A 20288-nucleotide genomic window follows, 5' to 3' on the forward strand; every position below is an offset into this window, starting at 1 on the left:
AATTTAACCTGTTTATTTCTTTTCTAAAACTGCTGTAGATTAAACAATGGTGCCAGTATATTTTGCCTTTCAAATATTCAGGTAGTTGAAGTTTTGAGTCCTCTAAAAATTGAGTGAAACGTCAGCTGCAAGGTACAAATATGGTGCGTCTCTGATTTCATTCACCTTCTCCACTGGCAGTAAGAAAGCATAGATTTTCACTCAGATTATCGCCTCTGGTTGATTATCAAGTAACTTTCTCAACAGACAGAAAATGCCAATGAAACAGATGGCCAGATCTCATTACCAAAAAGAAGAAAATAGCATCTGCCTTTCAAATATGATACTTCCTGACATAATCCTGGATAGAGCAGCTACAGATCTTACGGTCACTCTTTTAGTACTGTGTTTATGAGGTAAGAAATAGTTTCTAATTTTTAAAGGTGGAACCACCACCTTGAATAATAAAAAAGGACCACACAACCCAAAGCCAGTATCACTGTGTGGTGTATGTGCAGCAGATTGCACAGCTGACAGCCGAGAGCTCCTCAGGTACCAAGGTCTAACCTGGGGCCGTTTCTAATCTACTCTTGCATTTTGGTAATTCAAACTAAAGTGCCATTAGAGGGCAAATGTAATACTAGTCATTAAGGGACACAGAAGTAAATAATTCAGTAATTCAACTGGTAGTAAATTGTAAGTAAACTGGCATCAGTTTATATTCTTTATTTGGCCATTCACATAACCCAAATTACTAGAGTTTCTCCTTTTTATGAGGAAATATGTCTTCCAAAATTGATTTTGTTCCCTGAAGATGAAAATCCTTTTTAAACACCTCAATAATTTTAAAAAGATTTTGAAAGAGGGAGGTGATAAAAGCTAAAACTTTGTTTTCCCATGATGCAGTCAGTTTGCATCCACGTATTGCATAGTATTAAAAAACCAGACTGTTGGCCTAGAAGAAGACCTTGTTGAAACTAGAGTCAAATTCGGTGATGCTTTTAGAACTGTTTTTCCCAGTTTCTTTGTTGGTTAGTTTTATTCAGTTTTCACGGGGGTCTTCGAGACGGGGCTTTCTTTAAAACTTCGTGTTACTCTTACCTCTAAGTGCAGGATATTAACAGTTGCTCCATTTAGTTCATACCTGATACAGGTAGAGTAGTAAATAAATGTTCTACACAGAGGCTCTATTGGAAGTCCTTGGTTTCAAAAGCCTGTCTGCGGTTCAGCAACATACTATTTTTAATCTGATCATAAATAGAGTCATGTGAAAGCACTGGTCTGATACAAATTCAGCCAGAATTCTGTGACTAGAGGAGTTTTTTATTCCAGAGCAGGTATCAATTGTCTATGACACCTCTTTTCTCACAGGTTAACTACCTTTTGTATTGCTGCAGATGCTCTGAAGCCCAAATTGCAGTCAGTGTAAACCTGTATCATGCTTTTGTCTTCATTTTTGTCCAGGCCTGTTCTGGGTCACATCTGTTAGAGGCATGCATCTTCAGATCCAGTATTAGTGATATGATACCAGACTCCAGATGGATTGATTTAAAAAATATTTATTGTACCATTATGTCTGGCTAGCAAAACAGATCTTAGGTTAATATTTATTCCTTAGAACTTCATTTTTATAATATTATGAATTGTAGAAGTATTTTTCTATCTGAGCTGGGTATGAAATAGAAGCTGATTGTCTGAGCATCCACTTTTCCTCCTTCTGTCCATCACCCTTGGCTGTTTTTTTATGTAGATAGTTGGCTTGAATCTTTAAGGATCCTCAAGTAGTTTTAGATCTGTTAAAATCAAACTTAAATGCTGGCTCATTTTGGCTGTACTCATTTTGAGTACTGTGCTGTAATGTATAAAGTCCTTCATGAAGTGTGAAGCTGATGAGCTCTTAAATGTTTAAATGGGAATCTTAATGAGCAGGCAGAGATTATGATATTGCTGAATGCTGGATCTGGGCTGAAGCAATTCAGCACAGATTCAGGACAAATTTTAATGAAAATTAATTGGAAATACCAAAAATGTTCATAGAAAAATGTTAATGTGGCAAGATATTTTAAATTTACTTATGTCATCTCATTAAAAGAACACTGAATAAAAATGTTTGAAAATGCTGAACTGTAAATTAAATGCCCTTGGATTGGAAAATTTTCGGTTATCACAGAAGAACACATTACTGTACAACCTGACAGGTAACTGCTTCCACAGGATGTTTGGAACCAGTTGAATATTCATTTCTCACTACTAAGCTTTTTAATGGATTAGTCCATACTTGGGTTTGCATTAAGTGTACAATGTGTTTTCAATTGTTCAACTACAGTCCTGTTTCTAAAACAGAGCATATGCCCTGGCAGGATATTTTCATCTTTCTCAGGCATGTGTTAGTTGTGAGATCTGGCCTCTGATTCATTTTCCACAAAAATGCTTCTGTCAAGAAGGTTTCTAAAATGCTGTTATTGTCACTAGAGAGTTTTACACAAATCCTTGTAAATGAAAGTTCATGACTTTTTTTAATAAGGTGGTAATATTTTCTGAACATGTCAGGGGTTTTTTGCTTTAATTTTCTGTTGCCTAATACATTCAATTTCAATTCTGGAATCCACCACTGCTCCCCAAAGGATTGAAGGGATGCTGGAAGACACTGACTCAACAAACCTGCCTTGACTGTGTTCATCCTCTTACATAAGGAGACAGAGTCGAAGGTTCGCTGCAGTCCTGGTAGCTGGTCTTTGTAACAATCCAATCCACATCTGGGATTTAAGAAGCCACAAGATCTTTTAGAAAATCCACAGGGAAAACATGACTTTATGGCTAATATATTGATGGAACAAGATGTTTTGTGCTCTGATTGCACTTTTTCTTCACTGTGTCCTACTAAATGATTTAAGGACCAAAATTATGTTCCTAAGTAAGCTTTTTCCTCTTTTGCCTCTGCATATACCTGCCCTAGCTTTATCTCAGTCTCTGATGCTTACCCTGTGTTTTGAATGGAGCAATGGAAGAGCATTTAGTTAACTTGTCATGGAATTCTTTCCCCTTCATTCCTCTGGAAGTCCCTATTGCATTTACCATTTCACTGGTTTCCATTCCTTTTGCCATCTTTACTATTGTTTTACTTTCCATATATATTTACTTTCCACTTCCACTTACGCACTTTCTTTTCCATCTTTTTGCTGATACAACAGCACATTCACAGTTACTGCTTCTTATTCATTCCTTCTCTCTCAGACCAGAGCAACTGAGTCAGAAAGACAATACTTTTGAATTGAAAAGCGGGCTTGATCAGGGGCTGGTCAAGTGAATGGTTCACTGCTGGTGCAAGGCACAGCTACCCGTCTTTCTAATCAGTGTCTTCAGTCCTGTAGACAGTGTGGCATTGGCCAGGAGATCAGGAGTGTCTCTGTGGAAGGAGAATAGGTCTGAGTTACATCTTGGCTCTGACTATGTCTTCTGTCCTTTCTGGAATAAGAGCATGAAAGTGATTAGTCATCAGGTTTTGAAACTGTGCCTCCACACCCCTTATCTTGATAAGCAAGAGTACAGGGTAATTCTTTGTCTCACAGATTTGTACCTGGTACTGAGACCCACTGTTGGCCATGACTGGTAGTGGTGGTAGCTCTCGTTCTCAGAGTTCATCACGAAAAGTCCCTCATTCCTGCCAGTGACGTCTGGGTATCACCTTAGTGTCAGTATCACCAGGATGAATCTTTGGCTGCTGCCAAGCCAAGAGACATCTCAGATCTGACATATAATACACAAGTTCTCACACATAATAGATCAATCCAGCAGCCATAGAGATGCCTGTTTATCTCTTTAGCCCCTTCCAGCGAGTAGTTTGTGCCAGTATTTTCAGCCTCAAAGGCAGCTGTATCAATGGCTCCTTGCATTATATTTAAACTATGAGATTTCCAGAATAGCTAGCAGTGCAAGAAAATAAGAAGCAATCATGAAATCTTAGTTACTTTGTACCTATTATGTTAAAATACTTGAGGCTGAATGGTATTGAAATTATACGGGTAAAAGCTACAAAAAAAGTTTGGTTTTTTTTTCAAAGGCAGAGATCTCAGACTGGAATGTTGTCTTTCTCCTATGAAATTATTTCGATGGAATGAACCACTACTAGGCTCTTGAAAGGAATATGAGCAGTCTTCTAAGCTTAGAAGTAATGCTTTTTCTAAAAAAAAAAATCTTAATTCAGTGCCAGTGTAGTGCTATTTAAGCTAGTATTTTCCTATACATGTAGAGGTAGCAATGCCAATGTCTGAACTGACATTTTATTTGCACTTCTCAAAGTGCAAATAATTTTTGCTTTTTAAAGTATTACAGACACAGTACAGTTGTGTATTATGTTACTACTAGGATCTTCCACATTTCTGCCATCTTTCATGAGCAGTCACACGATATGCTCTGGGCACCTATTGCTTTTTGTTAAAGCTCATAGTGTCATACTTTTTTCAGTTTGGACCTTATACTATAATTTTTTTTTCTTTTAGTTTCATAGTGAAGGGGGTATTGCAAGCACTGGGAATAAGCTTTTTAAACTACTCCCTCTCATGTTTCCCATCCCATATGGTGATACTTGTTCTATCCAGTGGAAATCTGTGGGAGAGCCTCAGGAAAGGTTTATTTCATTTTTGAAAGACTGAAAGGCTCTCATCCCCTGACTTCAAAGGCATTTGGACTCCAACTCTTAAAGGGAAAATTCTGAAAATACCTGATTCAATATAATTTCTGTTTTGACTGGATTTAACTTTGTTCCACTGAATTTATTTCCCTTGAAATCTGCAGTCAGACTGAAGCACTAGCAAAGCAATTATTACCTTTAATTGTATGTTTGTAAATCTTCTAGCACTGCAAGACTGAGCTCAGTGGCAGATCTTAGGTGATAGCACAGCAGGATGACAAATTAATGTAATTTCTTTTCTAGTAGTGCCCATTTACTGTTGGTGTGTCTAGATGCAGTGATTCTCCTGCACAGATTGTAAGCCAAGTTAGCTCGTGCGGTCCTCACTTCCTCACAGGACCAGTTACACAAATAGACCAGTGGTTCTCTGGGATGAAGAAATTTGTCATGCTCTGCTGTCAAATTGCTGGGAAGCTGCCAACCATGAACTAGTATAGACGTTGCACCAATAAAAGTCTGCTTGCCTTTTGTACAGGGATCAGCTGGCTTACCTGGAGAAACTGGGCCATCTGGAAGCCTTGGTGAAAAGGTAAAATAACATATCTGATGATTCAGCAGCAAAAATTAGCTTTGAAAACCATTGGGGTAATAAAATATTGGTGAGAGATCATTTACTGAACACTGACAAAGCTAATATTCCTGTAGCTCTTTCAGAGCACAGGGATATAATAATAAATGGTAATCCAAATGCTGTTGAGGTATACATCTGGTATCCTTGATTTTACTTGGCAATTAATTTAGAGCTGATAGATTTGATATCTTGTTCATATTGTGGCACTTAGTTTACTATCCACTGCTACTGAGTCACAGAAACTGGCCTAAATTATATTTGTTTTAAACAGTAGTTGCTGGTTTTGCACTGCTCCATAACAAAGACAAAAGTAGAAAGGTAAAATTTGGCTGTATGCATTAACTGAATAAAGACAGCGCTGTTACGTTTTGTCTGCAGTGCAGTAACAGTTGTGTTTATGAAAGCAAAGTTTGACAGACTTGATGTGACTAGAACAGTACAAATAACTTAAGCATATTTGGCATGGTTTTATTTAGATGAAGTATTTTAAAACTGAAAAACAGGAAACTATTACTGGACTGCATGTCAGCTTAAATTATAATAAAAACACAATTGTTTGTCAGAATGATCCAGCACCACTTGTATTCCTTCCCTGCGGGCTAAATTATTTCACCTAGACTGGTGGCTGCTATCTAGATACTTTATTGAGAAGGTCTAAATAGTGTATTAGAACTTCCATGAAAATCTGATTATCATTTATATTATCCATTAAAGGAAATACATCAGTGGAAAGCACTGTTTGTTAAAATTTAGACAAGTCTCATACAGGTTTAATCAAAGTATCGTCTTAGAATTCAGTGTTCAAGAATTCTTGTTCTTTATAATTACACTTGGCCCAACAAAGATTACCTTGAGATACTGCTGCTAGGAGGGAAAAGGCAGTAAAAGATTAATTAATCTATTATCAGCAAATGGAAGCAAGCTTCTTCATGGTGCAATGATTTTTGTCATTGCTACGCTGTTTCTGTAGAGTTTATTGTCCTCTTTTTATGGATTAAATAGTAAAAAGCAAACATGCTATGTGGATTTAAATTACAAATGTACTTCCGGCATAATTATTTAAAAAAAATGTGCCTTTACAGTATGCAGCATAAAACAGATGTTATCACTATGTTGTGTACTATCTGCAATAAAAGTGTAATCTTTGTATGGGGGTAATCTACAGCCAAGCCTGATGTTTGGGCTGGATCTTATATACAATTGAAGGTGAAAAAGTATCTAAGACACAAAAGAGACCCTTCCTACTTCCTCTGCTCCAATTGCTTCTGCAGCTGCTGAAGGGCTGGCCTTGCTTCTAGATCTGTGCTTTCCTAACACATACTGAGGAAATGGGGGAGAAAGGAACAAAATTTTCTTTTTTGCTTGTTTGCTTAAATTTTATGGATTAAAGAAAATAACTATAAATGTGATGCACCCAACAAAGAGAAAAAGGATCTGCTAGCTGCAGTTTGTGGAGACTGATGAAGTACCAAATCTCTTGGGTCTTCTAGGAAAAGGGAAGACAAAGAAGTTCAGTTTTACCATTTTTCAAAATATGAGTGGACTTGTAGGAGGGAGGAGTGCAAAGTGAAAAAATGGTCTCTGCACTGTTTTTGAAGGGCAGTTCCTGAACCAATGTTGTTATGCACTGCAAAAAGTGATTCCATTTGGCAACCAAATCTCTTGTAGACTATGGGCTGCAATTCTCACAAAAGACCTCTTGGATTGTTGTGGTGTTGTTACTGCAGGTCAGCTTTGTTGGCCAAATCGGCCTGAATCAGCAGCCATGGAACAAGTCAGGGAAAGAGCACTCACTGTTATTTTCTTTTTAATTTATTATTTTTTTTCAGGGAGAGCGAGGCAGTCCAGGACCAGTAGGTCCTCCTGGCGAGAAAGGTGTCATGGTAAGTTGCAAGTAATGTAGAATCTATAATTGTTACTTACAAAGGCACTGTACTTTCCAAAACATTAATAAATTCTCACCCTTCTAACTGTGCAAGCCTTATGGAAAAGAATAGTATTTATGGTGCGTTGTTCCTAGGAAGTTTCATTTAGCAGCTTTATCCCCTCTGTGGAAGTGTCATTGCAAAGTGAAGCAGCAGGGCAACTGCATTTTTGAAAAATGGCTCTAAGCAGCCTTACATTGAAGAATTAAGTGCAATTAATTGAAAGGAGACATAAATAAAGGAGGGAAAGTAAAATAACAATTTCCTTTGTAGACTGGGGTAACACAGGTTGTTCTAATAAATAGGCAGGTAACTAGTATCACCTCTAATTCTACTGCACAGCAGTACCCAAACAGCCCCTGGGTGCCACTCTTGTTGGGAGAACTGGTTTCCTGACACCACTTGTCCTAAATCAGGATGCAAAGTTTCATGCAGCATTGGACAGTCCAGAGGCTGCTGCTGTAATGTACTCACGTCATAGCAGTGAGAGCCTTTCCCAGTACTAAGTCATCAGAGCCCTCAGACAAGAACTGTTCTTCACATTTTTTCTTGGCTAGTTCTGCCCACACCAGGATGTATCCACTTGCTGTTTGCACTGTCACAGCCTTGACGTGAGAATTTTGAAATTCATTTAGAACTCGGTACCTCCCTGTCAGCTAGTGCCCATGTGTGGGAAAACGCCTGAAGCTGTTTTAATTATTATTCTGATATATCCAAGTATCTGTTTTCTGAACAAAATTTTGGGAATAAATTTTGCAAGATTAAAAAATTTATTAACTTAATTCCCATTTTTGAGGTCAGTACCTGGATATATTATTGTTGTTATGATAACAATTTTGATAAAACTGTTCTGTCTTTTCTATATTTATTTCAATTCTAGGGCTACCCAGGACCTTCAGGAGGCCCTGGACCTGTGGGGCCAGAAGGATTACCTGTAGGTATAGAGTGGTGCTTTAGTTGGACATAAAGTGTACCATTTTTGCTCTGCTGCAGCTAAAAATGGTTTCTAATTTGTACTGCAGTCTATAAGACTGTCATGAAAACTTAGCCATCCAGGCACAAAGCCTGTTTACCTGCCCTTTACCAGGATGGTCCAGGAGAGACAGGAAAACTACTTATATAATTTACTTATCCATTTAAAAATCACTCAGTTGAGACAAGTAGGGGAATAGAATTTTTTAAGGATGGTTTGTAATTGCACAATAATTTTATTTTTAATTCACTGATGCCTAATATAATTTAAATAGATTCATTATGTGTTTAGCTTCATTTTTAATCAAAAATAAATTATATTCTAATTTTCCGTGTGTAATTGTATTACAATTTGGCTATTATGGGTCTTCAGACAAAAGTTGAATCTTCTATCAGAAACTACTTGGGTTTTATAACTTAATGTTGCTGAAATACTAATATCCTTTAGCAATTTTGGGATGTTGGACAGAAGTAATTTATCCAACAACGTCATCATGATTTCTTATTCAAAATAGAGTTGCATAGAGTATCTTATTTAGAGTTTTCTAGATAAATTGTACTAACACAATTAACTGAATTTGAGCCATGAGTGAAAGTGATTGGTTTGTATTGGTTGCATTGACTGTTGCTCAATATGCATAAGCCTTGTAATTTTCAGAAATCTGTGTATAGAAGGCAATGAATAATAAGTTCATTTGACATGTAGGGACCTCCAGGGACAAGAGGACCACCAGGGCCACAGGGACCTAAGGGAAGAAGAGTAAGTAATATTGCTGTTTCCTGTTACTTAGAGCAGAGAGTAGCGTGTTGCCAATATGAATCTGATGTGTAACCCATGTACAGTTGTTTCCTTTGAACTCTATTCTCTGGATTCAAGCCATTTGTACTGAAATCAGAGAGATACTTGTATTTCCATGTTAGAAATTATACGAATCTTCATTTCTTCTCACATTACAGTTAAATGGGGTTTTGCTGTTGATCTCAGCTGAGAGCAGGACCAGAAACAAAATGACCACTGGCCTTATTTTTTGTATACGCAAATATGCAAATGTTGGCATTTATAACCACCATTGGACTTGTCAGTGTTTTAAAGACTGTTTTCTTTACCTGCATGTCATGTATGTCTTTGGGAAGACAATCAAAATCACCCAAATGTAGTTCTGAGAGAGGAAGAAGGAAAATCAGAAGGAAGTATATGCTAGATTTTCAAACGTCCAATTAGATTGTAGTTTCCTTTTCATGCATTTTTATTAGGGAAGAGCATGCGTGAAAGTGAAATACATGCTGAAGTGTTAAGCTGAATCAGAATGCCAGTGGCATCAGATGAGGAGTACACATATGCAGTCATTTTCACTGTAAAATGCTGATGTTTGAGCTTCATCTAAAAAGGAAAATCCCTTGGGCCCTGTCGGTCCACCAGAGTTTCAGGTTGACTGGTGGCCTGTAGGATGCAGTGAGTTACAAGGCTAGCTCAAAGGTAATATAGTGCAAATAGTTGTTTCTGAGATCGGTACTCAACCGCTGCAGGTTGTACTTTTTAATTTCTCTGGACTAAGCATTCCCCTCTAATTCCTCCTCTGATCTTTTTCTCCTGGCAAGTTTATCTGCCAGCATCACCAGATCTGGAGTCAAAGCCAAGCTACTGACATGGACGTGAGTCCTCCCATGTAGGCTCTCCTCCCTCCTAACACCATCTACTACCCGGTGATTGTTTTTATGGGGGAATGACTTTCATTTAGATTCTATTTTTAAGGTAGAAGACAGTTTTTATTTGTGTCACATCTGCTGCCAACTGAGACAGGAATCTTTGAGGGAGTCTGTCTCTATGATTTTGGCAGCACATCATGGAGTGCATTGCTTATAATTAAAGATCCCTCAAAATAAATCCCTAACATCCCAAGCTCTGTGGAAATCTTGGTCTGCAGGTGTGGTTTATGCCTTTGCCTCTGTCCCATGACTGGGAATGCTTCATGGAATGGGGTCTCAGAGCAGATCCAGGTCTTCAGGCTCTGCAAACAAACTCCCACTGAAGCCACTGAGAATTTTGTCTGCTCTCAAGATCAAAATATCAGACTCAAAGTGGAATCTTGCATAAGGAAAATCTCTGGGGGGCCCTGAAAACCAGGTTTGTCACCACTGGGTTCAGAAAGAGAAGTGTCAGAACCCCAAGCTCTGTGTGGCAGGCCTCAGAAAAACGCATACTATAGCCACATACAGAAGTTAAATAGAAGCATATGGAAATTCCCCTTTGTTATGTGCTGAAGAACGTATCCTGTCTTCACAGCTGGAATCTGCAGGAAGTTTTAGGAGCACTGACCCTCTGCTTCTGCACTGTCACAGAGTAGAATTCCTTCACCTCATAAATTCTGGACCTTTCAGCAACTGGTTTGCGTCCAAGATTACCCAGCAGCCTACTTCTGCCTGAGAGTATCCAGCCGCTCAGCCTTCAGTACCCCCAGGAGTTCTGGCCAGCTGAAGGCAGGCTGTATAGTAGTCTATGGAGTATCTTGCCATCAGGGGATTTGTGGGGAAATGCCAGTGAGCATAGTGCTAGCACAGAGACTGGTCCTACTTTTAGTTCATACCATAATCTCCGACAAATACAACTGCAGCTTTTAATTTGAAAGGAAGAGGTCCTGTATCATTAGGTTCATTTCATGGTGAGACCTAAGCAAAATTCTCAATAGCTGATAAGGTTCTTAGCAGTCAGTAAGAACCTTCAGGCTGATGTTTGGTGTTTTTTATGCTCAAAAGCATAATTTTTCTGCTCTTATTTTCCTGGAATGCAGCTCATGAAATTCAATTTTGAAAACGCAGATAATTGATGTAGTGGAGTGCTGTAAATTTGGGTTCAGGCAACAGCAGCTTAGTCTGCCACCACCAGTAGGGTTATCTCTGCTTCAGTTGTGTCTGTACTGGCATGAAGAACCTCAACTACACAAGGACATCAGCGTTCAGTTTCAATGAGCGATAACTTTCATACTTCTGACAGCAGGGAATATGGAACCTAGAAAAATGTGTGTGCTTCAGGATTATGTGAAACAAGTGGCCAGTGTGCTTTGTGATACATCAGCAGCTGAGTGTCATTGTCTGTCTTAATTGTTCAAAGGACGTAAGACTTAAATTGATGTCATTTTCTAATATTCTTCCATGTCAACCACCAAAACTGAGAGTTAGCTATATAGTGTGTTTATGTTATTTTCACTCTTCTTATATTTAGAAGGCAGGATGGGAAAGAACAAGAAGAGTTAACTGGTGCTTCTTGCCTTCTTAGATGAACTTTTTCTCTAGCTTATCAACCTAGAGTTTTCAATGTACTATGTTTCATTTTAGAAACAAAGCTGAATCCGTGCCAAAGAAAAAAGTAGTAGCAATCATTTGGCAGCCTTACGCCTCAGCTCTGTTGCAATCTAAATTAAATAACAGCAGGCAAATCAACATCTCATTCTGTACTAGCTTTAGTAGGAAATTACACAGATCCAATTAATCTGTGCCAATAATGAGTCAAACCATACTATTTATAGGAATGATATGGTGTGGTTGTTAGACTATTAAATTGCCTTTCACTTGGATTCCTGCAGTCTGTTCTGTGGCTAGCTAAAGGTGGGCTACAGGCAGGCATGGCCCAGAGCCAGAAGCTGATCATCATGTTGATTTCTGTTACTTTGTTTTCAGTTCAAAATTATATAGTAGAATGTTGGTGTTTTGAATGGTAGGCTTTTTCACTTGACTATCATTAGTGATCAAATCAGTTGTCATTCTCTTCCTAGTGACTGTGCTGTCCATGTGAACTCCATTGGAGTCTAGCAGAAAGGTTTTGGTTTGTTATGTGCGTAACACAGACTGAGAATCCTGTGCAGCCTCCTGACAGGACCATTTCTCAAACTATGGGCTATGACCTCCTCTATGATTAAAAGGAAGTCACAAGTGTTCAAAGAATTTATCTGTTTAGTAATATTAATAATAGAAAACATAGAAAGAATTTTATTTATTACATAGATCTGTAAAATCAAAACTTGTCCTTTTTCTTCCTTGAATATTTCATCTTGAGATTCTGTCCCCTGATCAGCCCTGTGGAGGGTGCACAAAGACAAGTGACAGGTCATGTATCTAAAAAGCCTGAGAAACACTAAAACTATCCTGCAATTGCTCTGCTTAGCACTTTCAGTTTCGCCCTTCCTGCCTTGCCCTAGGTGATTCCTCTGCAGCTCTTCCATCAGCTTCTCTCCCCTTCTACCCCCCAGCATAATGACCTGTCCTCACTCCATCTCAAGAGTTTCCTCCTGTCCTTTCTACTCCCATTCTTTAAGACATTTCACCTGAAAGGAATATCAGATCATGGGATTTTAAGCCTGCTTAGTCTGCCTTGAATTTTCATCATGATCCATTTTGTGTGCGTTACAGATAGCAGTTACAGAAAAAGTGCAGAGCAGTAACTCGGCATTAATTTGGTCAAGATGTTTAGCTTTCTTTTAAATTATACTATATAATAATTTAATAATTGCACTTACACAGTTACGTAATCTTAACATGAGGCCCAGCTTTCTTGTTCTTATAAAGGCCTCCATCACCCTTCAAAACACCACTGGTGTTTTGGTTCTCATCTCTGAGTGCATTGAAGTCACCAGCAGTTTTTCCCACAGACTTCAGTATCTTTTGGTTTGGGATCTCTCTCACTGAGAGCTGTGCAGCGACCCAGAGTGTTGTTTGCTGTAGCCTTTTTTTTCCTCTAGCTTAAAAAAATGCCTGTAAATACTCATTTCTGGCTTAGACCAAAACAAGGTGGCCAGGCTAACTCAAAGATAGCCTTAGAAAAGCTGTGTCCCAAACTACCGAGATATCAAAAGTATTCAGACAGCTTTCCCTGCCTGTTCATTTTCCTTTTCCTATGGTTTCTGTGTTCTCTCATGTTGGCCAGAACCATCAATGCTGAAATGCTGACAGATAAGCTTCTTGTGGGATATTTCTGGCTCTGCCAGAGGTCATAATTCTGTATCACCTCACAGGAACAGCCTTTTCTTGAGAGATTTCTGTTTCAGGAGGAAAGCCTAAATTATTCTGGATACACATTGTTCTTGAGTTATCAGTCAGACATTTTCTCTGTAGCTCCAGAGAGAAGCAGGTGGGTGCTCACCATCTGTTCTGACAGAGGTTTTGATGTGCATCAGTAAATCCAAGTCAGAATGAACAGAATTCTGCTGTTTTGTCTCAAAAAAATACAGGTGGGACATGGAAGTCACAGACATTTTTGAGGAGAAAGTAATCTAAATAAAATCAGATGTGCTTCCAACAAAGTCATTTTACAAGCCCCTATTCTTGCCTGTTAGAACAGTATTAAAACTCTCTGGAAATCAGTCATGAGTTCATGCCCTGCACTATAGACCATGACCCAAGATGTAAGGTTCTCTACAACTCAGAAATGCACTCTGAAAAGGCAGACTATTTTCCTTGAGGGTTCTCTACAGCTCAGAAATGCACTCTGAAAATGCAGACTGTTTTCCTCGAGGCACTGCCATAGCAGTGTACTAGTTCCCTCTGATGCCAGCCCAGGCATCATGCCAGATGCCACCAGGAAAACTGTTGTGTCTCATCCTCCTCCCACTGTACATTGCTGTAAATAGCCTGACTCTGATACTTATCTAGCTCTTGGTTTAAAGTGGTTATTGGTTTTAGGTTGTTATTAACTGGTTTTAATCTTGTTTTCCATACCCAAACAGTCATGGAGTTTAGAATTATGGAAATAACCTCCTAAGTCAGCATGGATAAAATATTTTCCATTTTGCTTGTGATCAATTTGAAGGATTTTTCTTTTGCTTGTAAACTAATGGATTTAGATTTCCAATCTTAAGTAATCATTTCTGAATGTTTTGGCAATAAATCTTTGCTATATTGTAATACGGCAATATAACAGGTTATCTTTGTTCATCTGTTGGTTGTAAAAAGTCCATTTCAAGAGACGTTTTAGTCTTAACAATAGAGTGGTTTGCTATGCAAGATTATACATTGCTTTTAATCTTGCTTCAAATTGGTTTACTAATGGAAGAACTTTATCTGCCTGTTTTAGAGTCTTACTAGCAAGCTGGATTTTTGCATATGGAACTTATACTCAAAAGCAAGCACTCTGTATAACCAATGCTCACCTAAATTCTTCTAAATAGTTGTCTGTTGCATGAATACAAAGTGAATGGAAAAGAAAGCAGAAAATATCAGCCTGCAAGCTGGCTTCAAGAGAGACCCTGAACACTTTGTTTACATATTTTTCAAAAACAATCTTTCTTCTTAAATTCATATTTCAGCAAACCAGAAACCTGTTTCATTCTTTGAAGCTTTATTTCACGCTTAACATATAATCAAAACTGGGTTTTGTGCTAACAAAGCATGTTTCTGCTGTCCCAAAGCTTATGTTGTATCTCTCTGAAGATAACCAAACATAATGCGTAATTAATATTCCAAATCACTTGTTCGATATTCAGGGGCCAAGAGGTCTGGATGGTCCTCCAGGAGAACTGGGACCACAAGGCATTAAGGTGAGTGCTTGCATTGCTCAGTACTATACAAAACGTTGAGCTAGAACATAACGGGGGGGTGGGGGGGGGTGGGGTGGGGGGGGGCAATGACAACACAACAAAAAACCCAGCATGTCAGAATGTCAGAAGCCATAAAATTCTGTTTAATCCGGGAGGAGATGTGTAAATTTCTGCCTTCTTCAGATAGTTCCTTATTATGGTGTAAGCCCATCTAAGCCTGAATCTGCACTTTCTGCAGTTACCCAGCGTTTAACTGACAGCAACTGTATGCAGTTTATCTAGCCAATGCACATAGAATTCACACATTGTTGGTTATTTATCAGGGAGAAAGAGGTGATCCAGGGAAGAAAGGAGTTCCTGGGCTCATTGTAAGTATTGAAGGAGCCAATCCTTGTAGTAAGCCTCAACATGGTTACTACTAATTTCTGAATGGTGTTTGGAAATGATCTGAAGCCATCATTGTCTTTCAATATTTCTCTTTGACCAGGGTAAAGCTGGAAATCCAGGAGAAAGAGGAGATCAGGGTGCACTTGTGAGTATGAAATTCTGTAGTATTTCTAATAAAAAAAATATCCACAAAATATGATGCTTTGACAGTGCAGTTTGCATTTATTCATACAAAGAATTAGGGGCAGAAGTGAAAGTAAGCATGAATGTGGTCTAGTCTGCTACAAGATCAGTGTTTTCCCGGGTGATGATCCACAGAATACAATATGAGAGCAAACTGCAGCAGAAGAGATGGCCATTGTAGTTAGTAATGGGATCCTAGAAGTTGCTTTGCGGTTTTTTGTTGTTTTATTGTAGTTTTAAGGGAGAAAGTCATTGTGGCATAGAAAAATAATTCTTTGATAGATTTTAGAGTAGATGTGTATTATCAATGTTGAGATAAACATAGAAGAACCTGTAAAGTGTGTATCACATGGATAGGAGGAAATTCCTCGGTTTAGGGTAGAATTCAACAGAAATATAACATGTTCTATTGGAGGCTTTTTTTTACAAAGGTTTCAAGTCAGTCCAAATTGTGTTGGATTTTCATTACGGAAGGAAGCAGAAGAGCAGAAAAAAAGCAGTAATGATGGTGATTTTGTGCTGAAATTGAGGCTCAGAATGTTGGTTGTCACTGTACTTGTCTTGCCTCTTCTGCTCAGATTTAGGAGCTTGTTGCCTCTCACCTTTGACACAGTGGGTTTTCATTTCCTCTTCATTTGCTGGGACTTTGATGTATTCATATATACAGAAATGAATGAAGCAAAACCTCATTAGGTTGAAATGATGGGGATTAGTAAATTTATTGCAAAGTACAAGATACTGCTCTATTACTCCTACAGCTACAGTTTCTAGAAAAGAGTATGAGACAGATATGCTGTGAGCCAGGTTGAGCAGAAGGAGGAGTGGGCTGTGAACCTTACTGATCCTCTCAGATACAGTTTGTAGGTCAGGACATCTGTAACATTGCGTTCAGGTCCAGTTTGTGTGCACAGGCAGCACACGGGTCTGAGGAGGATGAAGAGGACCTAGTAAATGGTGGGTCAGCTAAGACCCATCCCTATATAATAGAAACCAAGGAAGGATTTATTCAGGACACCCTCACCTGCCACAGGAGCTGGTGATGTCGCAATGTCTGTCAACCAGAAGAAAAGGCTGCACATATTTCATGGGTGTTTCTGAGTAAGTTATTGAGTGAGCAGAAATAAGAGAGGAAGTGGCTTTTCACAGAATATGAAACAGCTTGTTTCCAATGATTTTTTATTTTAATCTTCCAGGGTTTGCTTGGACCTCCTGGAACCACAGGAGACAGGGGACCAATGGGAGAGCCAGTAAGTCAATCCTTATGCCAGCTTAATTTTTTTTTCCACGTATTATACTGAATTCCCTGGTAACTCAAGCTCTGTTTTACCAAGATTCAGTGTTGCCAGCTGTGGTTAGGTAGGAATTGTGGGGTAAAGGTTCTAAAGCTTCAGGGCTAGAGTCTACTTCCTTGCTCAGCATAACTTGTTCATAAGGAGACCTGTTAAATCATGTTGGGAAGCACTGTAGTAAGGGTTGCGCAACATAAGAGACCATGACAGAATCTGGACCACAATTTTTTGTGGCATTGTGCTGCATTGAGGTAGACATCTACATTATGGATTATGTAAATGTATGTGCTAATACAGATATTAGTGGTATTTTTTTCAGGCAGATTTTAGGGTAGTTATTCAGGAACTCAGGGACCACATCTATTTGGCAGGTTAAAATTTGAACAAAAAAGAGGCCGTTATAGTAAACCTCAGACATTCCTCTGCTGGATGGATTCTTTTGATTGTTATTATTTCAAAGCCACGCTCACTTTTGTGTAGCTAATATTGTAACAAAAGATTACGCAGAATCTGCAGCAAATATATGGAAAGTGCTGCAAGATGTAGCCATGACAAGAATAGTATTGCATCACCATCTCTGGAGGTAAATCAGGTTATATAAATACAGTGAAAGAGTGTGTGCTGTCCTAGGGGCCCTTGGGACAAGGCTGCCATTTTATAGTGCAAAAATCTAAAGTCTCAGGGGAAAGATACATTACCAATCCAGCAGACTTAGCTTCATGTTAATATTATGAAGAAATACTTGCCTCATGAATCAAATTTATATGCTGTGCCTAGCGGAATGCCGTGGAGTTGCTGCAAATGAAAACCAATGAACTTAGTTTAGGACCAAGTGACTTCTCAAATGGAAATTAACTGCAGTTTCAGTTGTTCACACTTAAATGAAGCTAGGGTAAAATATATGCATCTGCTGAAATCTTCTCAGTAATAGGCAGTTTATATTGTTGTTACAAGAGAAGGGAAGAATATACTTGCATTATCACTGCCAAGTTATCAGGAGGAGCAAAACCATATGCAGTTTGTGAGAGGAAGTAAACCAAAAAAAGAGTAAACATTTGCTTAAAGGCTTCTATCCTAAATATAGGTAGCAGTATCTTTCTTTTACGTGAAAATAATAAATCAACAAAATATTTTGAAATTAGAATGTACTTAAACACAGATGAGTCCCAAAGGGGTAAATGGATATGAACTTTCTGAAAGTTCAAAGATTGCATACATCCAGAGGGTTGATTTGTCTTGACATACATTCATAGTGGCTACGGAATCAGCTGTAAACTGTTACAGGCAACCTCTACCCCTCAGCTCACAAACCCCGCTCCGTGAGTGGGATGGACAATCTAACACGCACAGAGAATTTGAGCATGCTGCTTTAGAAACAATCCCATTGTGTTACTGCAATACATTTATGTATATGGTAGGGCTTATAAGAAAATGCTTGTAGTATACTTAGTAATATTACCAAAAAGGCTCCAGCCTTTAGTCCATTACACCTCAGTGACTGTCCTGTATTAACATTGCTAAATCCACGGTGAAGCACACAGTAGTTGTTTTGAGTTAATTCCATACCAGACTGTAGGCTTTTCCACAAAGAAAACCAGACAGTCTAACAAACCTTAATTAAACAAAGTCTCAGTTAATCAAGAGGAGAGCTTAGCTCAGATAATAATTTACTTTTGGTCTAAGAGAAAAGACATCTGTGCTGTTATTTGAAATCTGTTATTTCAGTGCGTCAAGACTGGCAATGGGGTCTTACGCCATCATGGTACTTATAAACAGCATTGGATTCAGGAGGAAAGACAATGAAATATACTTCTTTATGCCAGTTGAAGAGTTCTGAAGAGACAAAGTCAAGATTATAGAATGTAATTTAATGTTAATTGAATGATGCATCCAACATTTTTTTTTAATGCCAGGGTTCAAGAGGACAACCAGGGGATGCTGGCCCTGTTGGAGAAATGGGTTTTGAGGTGAGCTGTTAATCATTTATGTAGTAATTACAAACACTCAAGCAACTGAGTAAGCCTGGAAATGTGTTTGGAAAGTACAATTTTTTATTACCTGCAGCTGACTTAAATACCATGAGCTGCTGAGAAACTCTTACTTAAAGCTGTTACAAGAAAAAAGTCTAAAATGAGTAGCTTTTTCTGTTGTGAGTGCTGTCTTTGGGCATCTGCATCTAGAAGGTGAATGTTGAGCAACTGAATTTTTTTGTTTGTTTGTTTAGAAGCAGTGTTCTTGCAGTTAGATAGTAGGACGGCATTAATCATACATCCTTGCAAATGGTAGTTGAAGAAAAGCAGCTGCAGGCAGTCTTCTTGCTAACTTTTGCTTCTATTTTTTGCTTTGTTTTTAATATTTCTTTGAAAGAAATATGATAGAATGTATTAGCCGCATCTGTAGTGAAGTAGATGAGGGATGAGCTCTCTTAGAACAGAAGGGATTTGGCTTATTCAAAGGAACATGCTTTCTCAGTCACCCAAAATCCAGTCTTCTGACTGACTATTAAAAAAGGGTTTAAATGTAAACTTTACAAGAAGCGATCTGATACCATTAACTCTCTAAGGGCTGAAGACGCCAAAAAGGGCTTTGTTCTCCAAAGGCTCTATCTACTTGGCTCCAAGCCTAAACAGTGATGAAGTTGTCAGTCAGATTTACAAAAGATAGATGGTTGCTCAGCCTGCTAGTAATTTATGATGAAAGGTACAGGCTTAGTGGTACTGCTGAGTCTTCAATACATTCCTGACCCACAGTGCAATTTCTGAACTTCTCCTATACCCTCCTTTCTTTTCTTCTGTTGGGCTCTAGTAAGAACAAAGAACTGTGTTGTATTAATTTGATTTTTCAGACGTGTGTCTTTCCCTGTGTCTCATGCCGGTTTTCTGCATCATTTTTTTTTTGATGCTGTATTATTTGGTGGTTGTAAAATTATTACTGGTGACTGTGTCTAACAGTAGGTCTTGTACCGTGCAGGGACCTCCTGGCCCTGAAGGAGAACCTGGTCTGCAGGGAGAGCCAGGCACAAAGGTAAATGTTAAAATTATTCTCTCTTGTGCTGTTTAAATTTTCAAATTTCCATAGAGGCAAATCAGAGTGATCTGATTCATTAGTCAAGTAGGTAGTGATACAGGAAATGAGACATTAAGAAATACTGTTATTGTCATGGTGACCATGTTATCTGTAAAGCCCGTCATTGTTAGGAATATTGTCCCTTAAAATCCAGGTATTTCTTTTTCTTGTGATATTCCAGGGAGACATTGGACCTGCTGGGAAGGCTGGAGAACCAGGTGACCAAGGTTTAAGGGTAAGCTATGGATCCAAAACTTCTTCCAAAAAGGAAAGTATGTTACAAATGTGTCAGAAATGCAGGCTTAGAAATCGTAATATATCAGAATTCAATAAGAAGCTATTTTCTGATACCTTAAAAAAATAATTTAATATTGTATCAAGTTAAAAAGAGTATTGATTATAAAGTTGACATATTTGTAAGCGTCTCATGTGACAGACATGTGAATGAGTGGTTTGACCATGAAGGTAAATCCACAGTGTCCCCCAGCTGTTAAGATGACAGCACACAGTAATGCTGTGTATGGGTACACAGTCCAGGTGAGGTAAGGGGAGCATTATAGGCTCAGCAGAGCATGGTATCTCTCTGTACCACCATCTAAAGCAGCTGATTTGTTTCTGGTGTGGTGGATGGTTCATTTGGGCACTTGATTTTACTAAGTGTTTGTGCCACAGCTTATTCTTCCTGTGCATCTTACTCCC

General features: G+C 38.5%; 1 protein-coding gene across 1 annotated transcript in view; it reads left to right on the forward strand.

The window, feature by feature from the left end:
• The window catches only part of COL24A1 (collagen type XXIV alpha 1 chain), a 147748-nt gene that overhangs the window by 90598 nt on the left and 36862 nt on the right, over positions 1–20288 (forward strand). The window contains 11 exon segments of the mRNA XM_055815621.1: positions 5145–5198; positions 7070–7123; positions 8046–8099; positions 8844–8897; positions 14611–14664; positions 14988–15032; positions 15152–15196; positions 16428–16481; positions 18437–18490; positions 19494–19547; positions 19771–19824. Of these exon segments, the coding sequence (XP_055671596.1) occupies positions 5145–5198; positions 7070–7123; positions 8046–8099; positions 8844–8897; positions 14611–14664; positions 14988–15032; positions 15152–15196; positions 16428–16481; positions 18437–18490; positions 19494–19547; positions 19771–19824 (576 nt within the window).

This window comes from Falco peregrinus, chromosome 10, assembly GCF_023634155.1.
Source record: "Falco peregrinus isolate bFalPer1 chromosome 10, bFalPer1.pri, whole genome shotgun sequence".
In the NCBI taxonomy this organism is placed as follows: Eukaryota; Metazoa; Chordata; class Aves; order Falconiformes; family Falconidae; genus Falco; species Falco peregrinus.